Source organism: Zingiber officinale, chromosome 7A, assembly GCF_018446385.1.
Source record: "Zingiber officinale cultivar Zhangliang chromosome 7A, Zo_v1.1, whole genome shotgun sequence".
NCBI classification, from domain to species: Eukaryota; Viridiplantae; Streptophyta; class Magnoliopsida; order Zingiberales; family Zingiberaceae; genus Zingiber; species Zingiber officinale.
Genome location: NC_055998.1, coordinates 76,326,899 through 76,333,830, shown reverse-complemented (window position 1 = coordinate 76,333,830; position 6,932 = coordinate 76,326,899). Strand labels below are relative to the sequence as shown.

Below are 6,932 nucleotides of genomic sequence, written 5' to 3'. Positions count from 1 at the left end.
TTGATTTGATTGATTCGTTAAAAATTTGGCTCTTTAACTACAAGACTTAGTCGACTAATTCGCTGGCAGTTGCTAATTGTATCTGTTTCGCTTTCCTACTAATTCTCTACTTCTCGCTATAAATAATACAAGCTAAAGTGTCCTTAATCAACACTCGCTCTTCTAATCTACTGCCTTTTCCCCTGTTCCGCCGTAGAATTACAGAGGCTTCGAGGAAAAGCAGTAGCAAAAGCAGAGCAATAATGGCGACCGGCGATTACCATTTTCCATCGCTGGACTTGAGGGTGCCTAAGCGAAGGCGAACGGAGCGTCCCCGCTCCCCGCTTCCGTCGGGTTCTGGGCTCACCGAAGACGAGAAGGAGTGCATCCTTGCGCTCCTGGCCTTATCAAGGGTTCCGGTGATTCACGACGACGAGGAGATGACTCCGGCGGAGGAAGCGAGGTCCTCGCTTTTGCGGATGGAGGAGGAGGATCAGAGCCAGTCGCTTCCGTTACCATCGTCGTCTCCACTGAAACAGCAGCAAGAGGTGCCTCCGATTTCACCTCCATCGCTGTCGCAGCAGGATGAGCCACTTCCGCAACCTCCTCCGGCAGAGAGAGACTTATCTCCTCTTCCGCCGCAACAAAACCAACCGCTTCCGCTACCTCCTCCGGCGGAGAGAGCCTTATCTCCTCTTCCGCCGAAACAGAACCAACCGCTTCCGCTACGTCCTCCACCAGAACAAGCGCTGTCTCTGGTTTTGTGCCCGATGCCGATACGCTGTTATCGACCTCCTCTGCCTCCGCCGCCACCGCCGATCCAACGACCGACTCCTTTTGTATATATGGCACCGACACAGCAGAACCAGTTGCGGTATGTATGCTCCGAGTGCGGCAAAGCATTCTCTTCGTACCAGGCCTTGGGAGGCCACAAAACCAAACACCGGAAGCGCCCTGCCGAAAACAGCGCCGCCGCATCCGCCGCGTCGGTCGTTACCGGATCAACAGATCAGAGCAAGCCTCACACTTGCTCTTTATGCCACAAGTCGTTCGAGACGGGGCAAGCGCTGGGCGGGCACATGAGAGCCCACTACGAGCGCAATAAACGACAAGCCACCGCCGATAGCAGACCGGTGGCAGCAGCCCCGTCATCTTCAATGACGGAGTGCTCGACCACGAAGGGCCTGGGAATCGACCTCAACCAGCCGCCGAAGCCGGAAGCGGATTGGGCCACGGAAGAAGAAGCGGCGAGCTCTCAGCCGGCGGCGGCCGCCACGTCCCAACCTCCTCGCTTCTTTAACTTCTTTTAAAGTCATTAATTGATCTGATTAGTAGTTTAATTGAACTTTTAAATCTTTCTTAAGAAGAATCTCTCCTAATTATGTATGATTTGATTCTAGCTACAATATAAATGTAATGAGATAGAGGATAATTTACTGATTAATGATTGATAGATTATGATAAATTTTATCTATTTAAATGATAAGATTCATCAAAATAAATTAATTTATAAGATGGACTATCTTCTAGTCCATAAATTAGGAATCAAAAAATTCATGATCGTATAAATGGGACTTACAGCAAACGGATGTTAAAATTTTAGATCATTGTCGTAATTGGCCGATGGAAACTTTACCCACTTTTTTTCAAACTCCATTTTACTCTTACTTTTAGTAAAAAAAAAAATATTCAGTAACTAATTGCACAGATTTGTTTTTTCTTGCCGGTCTAAATTATATGCAACAAATAATAGGCATTCTTGTATTTTTATATTCATATCTCATCCTATGTTAAATCAGTGGAGATGACATACTAAATACGTGGCTCTAGTATTGATTTTATGGAGACTTTAAATGGGTAAAAAATAACTCTTAATCATCCTATATGTTAAAAAGAATATCAGGAGGAGGTCTCCAGCGCAAGTACTTCGATATTTAAGTCAGTGATCAATCGAAGTCGTAAATAGTAGATGAACAATGAATGTATAATATAGCTTGTGTATAATATTTATATAATGTAAGCATACTTGTGCCTATATATGGAGATATCTTTTTATATTGTTAATGTTTGTCTGTGCACAGATCTCAAAGCATTTTTTAATAAAGACAGACCATAAAGATGCTCTGATACCTTTTCCAAAATAGACCCGTAATTTTTACATTTTTTATGGTGGAATTTTCTAGAGTAAAACTTGTATATAGAATATTCTCTATCATCCGTGGCATAAAGCACAAAAAAGAAATGTGAAGTCGTTGGGTTGAGGGACTCTTAATATGCTTAGCTGACAAATCGATCAAGTTCCTTCTGTAGTCCGATCGGTTGTCACTCACAAGAATGACCAAGTCGTGTTAGTACAAGAAGCACCAGACGATCAAACTTGTGTTTTGATAATGACAAAGGATTCAAAAGTTAAGATGTCTTGTTGTCTGACAAGTTTGAATAACTTGCAGGAAAGTCATAAGTGTCCTTAGGCAAAAGTCCTAGCTACGGTTAGACAAGTAAAAACTCTAGGGGGTGGTAACCCTAAGTGGAAAGTCTTGGAGGGTCAAGCACTTTGGGTGAAACCCTAGAGTCGGGACTCTAGGTGAAAATCCTGGTGGTCGTGAATCAGGTGGAAGACTGGACATGTCAGGGATCCGACGTCAAGTGAAAAAGTCTTGAAGATTCGGACGCTGAGCAAAAGTCTAGTCGGTCTAGAGGACCAGTCTAGCAACAAGTAAACTCTCCTAAGAGGAATAGATGAGGACGCGCTCCCCGAAGAGGGAATAGTAGGCGTCGGTTCGATCTAGAGTTTCAGCGAAACTCAAAGTCAGAACTGAAGGCGCTGAAATTCCGTTCTGTTTCAATTTCCTCTGTACAAAAATTGTACAAGTACAGAACTTTTCCTAGCAACCCGCATTTTTGATCAGACATGTGTTTGATCAATCGAGCAAGTACTTGACGAATCAAAGCACACCTTGATTGAAATACAAGATCGCTGGCCTCTTGTGTTGGTATTCAGGATCGATACAAAGAAAATTAAACTAATTACACAGCGGAATCAAAGAACTAGTTATACTTTTCCTTTGTAGCTAAATACCTCTTGATCTTCTGCTATATTCCTCTCCTTTTCTTGGACGTTGTGTGGGCGACGATCTACCAAGATAACAAACACTCTTCCCTTCTTTGTTTCCAAACCGCCGACCACCAAGAGAATAGCTAGGATGGGGCACCTTCTCCTCTTCTTCTTCTTTTCCAAGCCGCCATCCATAAAGGATGCAAGAGGAGGCGCCGACCCTAGCAAGGAGGAGGAGGTGGCGCTGTCCCTAGCAAGGAGGAGGAGAGAATTGTGGGAAAATTAGGTTTTGGGGCCGCCACCTACTCCCTTTTATAATCCTTGCTGGCGACCCTAGGAAGATGAGATTAACCAAAAAACAACATGGATGGGTGGATGTGAGGTTTTATATAGAGGCTACAGCAGGGACCTGGAGGAGCAATTGATTTAGACCTCCTGATGGGCTTGAGCTTTATGTGTTCGGCCCGAACGCTTAACTCAAGTTCATCAATAATAACCCATACCACTAAAGGGTTATTATTGAACTACCACACCAATCCCATATTACAATATGAGCTCCTTCTTATCATGAGTGCGTTAATCTCCCTGTGTTTAAGATATTGTATGCTCGTTAATTAAATGAGTTACTGACAACTCAATTAATTAACATCTGATTCCAAGAGTAGTACCACTCAACTTTATTATCATGCCGGACTAAGTCCACCTGTAGGATTTACATGATAATCCTTATGAGCTCCCCAAGGGGACATCATCAGCCTAAATAATTAGGACACAGATTCCTTCTATAATCAACAACACACCATATAAACAGTACTATCTCCCAACTTATCGGGCCTATTGATTTAACAAATAAATCTCACCCATTGACAAGTTAAAGAAATAAATACTAAGTATACATGCTTGTTATTATATAGGGATTAAGAGGACACACATCCATAATAACAGAGGTTTTGTTCTTTTATGTAGTCAGTACAAATCAAACAAGCTCAAACGGTCCTACTCAATACACACATAGTGTACTAGTGTAATTTTATAGTCAAGATAGACTAATACCAAATTTCACTACAACCGTTCCAATGGTTTGTCCCAATCTATCTTGGTTGTGAGCTACTATTTATAATTTATAAGGAACCGATAACATGATCTTCTGTGTAGCACCACACACCATGTTATTTACAATATAAATTAAATGGACAATTGTATTGATATATATATAAATATAAAATACAAACATTTGACCAAAGTGACTCTCATTTCAAAATATTTTAAAAGAGATGTTCATACAAAAGCTAGACTTATAGTATACATCCCAACAATCTCCTACTTATACTAAAAGACTATGCTGCCATAAATGTTGCCATACATTTGATTCCCATCCTCTCAACATGCCTATCAAAAGCTCTCGTCGGAAGGGCCTTAGTGAAAGGATTTCCTAGGTTACCTGCTGATGTAATCTTGGCGACAACAACCTTTCCTCGTTTTACGATGTCTCGTATCAGGTGGTACTTGCACTCAATGTGTTTACTTGCCTTATGGGCTCGTGGTTCCTTTGAGTTTGCTACTACACCACTGTTATCACAATAAATTGTGATAACTTTAGGCAAACCAGGAATCACATCTAAGTCCATCAAGAAGTTTCTGAGCCATACAACTTCTTTGGCTGCCTCAGAGGCTGCCACATACTCAGCTTCCATGGTGGACTCTGAAATGCATTTCTGCTTAATATTCCTCCATGTTATGGCTCCACCTCCCAAAGTAAATACATACCTCGAGGTTGATTTACTACCGTCCCTATCTGATTGGAAGTCCGAATCCATGTAACCCATAGGGAGCAAATCATCTGCTTGGTAAACCAGCATATAATCTATAGTCCTTTTCAGGTACTTTAATATATGCTTTACGACAGTCTAATATCCCGGTCTTGGGGTTACTTTGATATTTGCTAACCATCACCACGGTAAAACAGATATCCAGTCTTGTACATAGCATCGCATACATTAGGCTTCCTACAACCGAAGCATAAGGAACTATCTTTATCTCCTCTATCTCCTTTGGTGTCTTAGGACACATCGTTTTAGATAAAGGTACTCTATGCCTAAAAGGTAGAAAACCTTTCTTGGAGTTTTGCATGTTAAAACGATCTAGGATAATATCGATGTATGAAGCTTGGGATAAGCACAACATTCTTTTTTTGCGATCCCTTATTACTTTGATTCCAAGAATATGTCCACATTCTCCCAAGTCCTTCATATCGAATTGCTTGGACAACCATACCCTTACGTCTGACAACACTTTGACATTGTTGCTAATGAGCAAAATGTCATCTACGTATAGTATAAGAAATACCACAACGTTTCCATCACTTTTCTTGTATACACAAGACTCATCCATGATAGATCGATTAAGTGCGATAGAGGGGGGGGTGAATATCGCGCTCTTTTAAAAACTTTTCTTTTTGTATTTCAAAACAATTCGAGTAAGCAGCGGAAAATATAAAGATACAAGTTCGTTTACTTCGTTCGGAGCCTAGCTCGACTCCTACTCGAAGGCTCGTAGTCCTTGACTGCATCGATGAGCAATCCACTAAGATTCTTCTTCCAGAAAACCTCGGAAAGAAGTAATGCGTACAAAATACAATAATATAAGATAGTAACAAGCCCTAAACCCTAAACCCTAAACCCTAAACCCCAAATAAGATACTATCTTATTTGAGTTTAAATGCAATACAAAAGTAAAGTATACCGACAGTATGTGAAAGTTGAAACTCAGTCGACACTTGCTTGCGTGTAGAAGAGTTGTAGAGCAGTAGCACGAACAATAGCAGCTAGCACAGAGATTGAATTCAAACCCGAACAGTATTCTATAGCCCTAGACCTCGACCTCGACCTCTCTTTTATAAGAACCTTTGACGTTCGGTCAACCGAACCTGCTCCATTCCTTCTGTGCTTAGATTTGCTGAGATCTGATCTTCAAGCATTAACTGATCTTTAATGGTTCAGTCGACCGATAACCTTGTTCGATCGACCGAACGGTGAATTTCCCTTCTCGCTGAGATTCACACTTAATGCTCCATTAATGCTTTTATTGGTTCGATCGACCGAACCTCATTTTCAGTCGACCGATCATGCTGTGATACCATGTTTGCAAGCCTGAACTGTTTTGCCAAATTTGCTTGTTCGGTCGATCGAACCTTTTTTCGATCGACTGATAAAATGTCTTGATCGGTCGACTGAACCTGCTGTTCAGTCGACTGAACCCTTAGTAAATTGAAGGTTTCTGAGTGCTGGTCGCGTGGGCGCTGACAGAGCCTGATTCTGAGTTCTGAGTCAAAAGTTATGACAATTTAAAGTCCAAGGGGTCATATGATTCTACAACACAAAGTTAGTTCAATATAACAATAATATTCCTGCAAAACAAAGTTAGCACAGTTATAATATATGAGTAGTAATATGCATGAGTATAACAGTTAGGACTGTCTTGATCTCAACTTGGAAACCTTCCCGGTTTCTTTAGTTGAATCAGCGACCTTAGGTTATTCCCTTCGGGAACCCGACCTCACTGTCGCTCCTCCAGTTATTTACCTCAACCTACCTGCCAAACGTTAGGTTCTCCAGACCTGTTTGGACTTTACTGTCTGGTCATGACTAGGGCTTTCCTGATTGAGTAAATAACCTGCACACTTAGCCAAATCATCAGATCATAACAAGAATTAACTTGAACCTTTGACAACATCAAAACTCAGGTTTGATTCTGGTGCACCTTGCACCAACAATCTCCCCCTTTTTGATGTTCCAGACCTGTTTGGACTTTACTGTCTGGTCATGACTAGAGATTTCCCGATTGAGTAAATAACCTGCACATTTAGCCAAATCATCAGATCATAACAAGACTTAACTTG

The 6,932-nt window shown here is 41.5% G+C and overlaps 1 protein-coding gene across 1 annotated transcript; it reads left to right on the top strand.

The window, feature by feature from the left end:
- Positions 1 to 242: 242 nt before the first annotated feature.
- LOC121999441 (serine/arginine repetitive matrix protein 1-like) lies at positions 243 to 1,289 on the top strand. The gene has a single exon (XM_042554124.1). It carries the CDS (start codon positions 243 to 245, stop codon positions 1,287 to 1,289), a length of 1,047 nt encoding a protein of 348 aa, XP_042410058.1.
- Positions 1,290 to 6,932: the final 5,643 nt, after the last annotated feature.

What these genes read in the sequence shown, in the direction of transcription:
- LOC121999441 (XM_042554124.1), top strand. Translation starts at nt 243, where the DNA reads ATGGCGACCGGCGATTACCATTTTCCATCGCTGGACTTGAGGGTGCCT.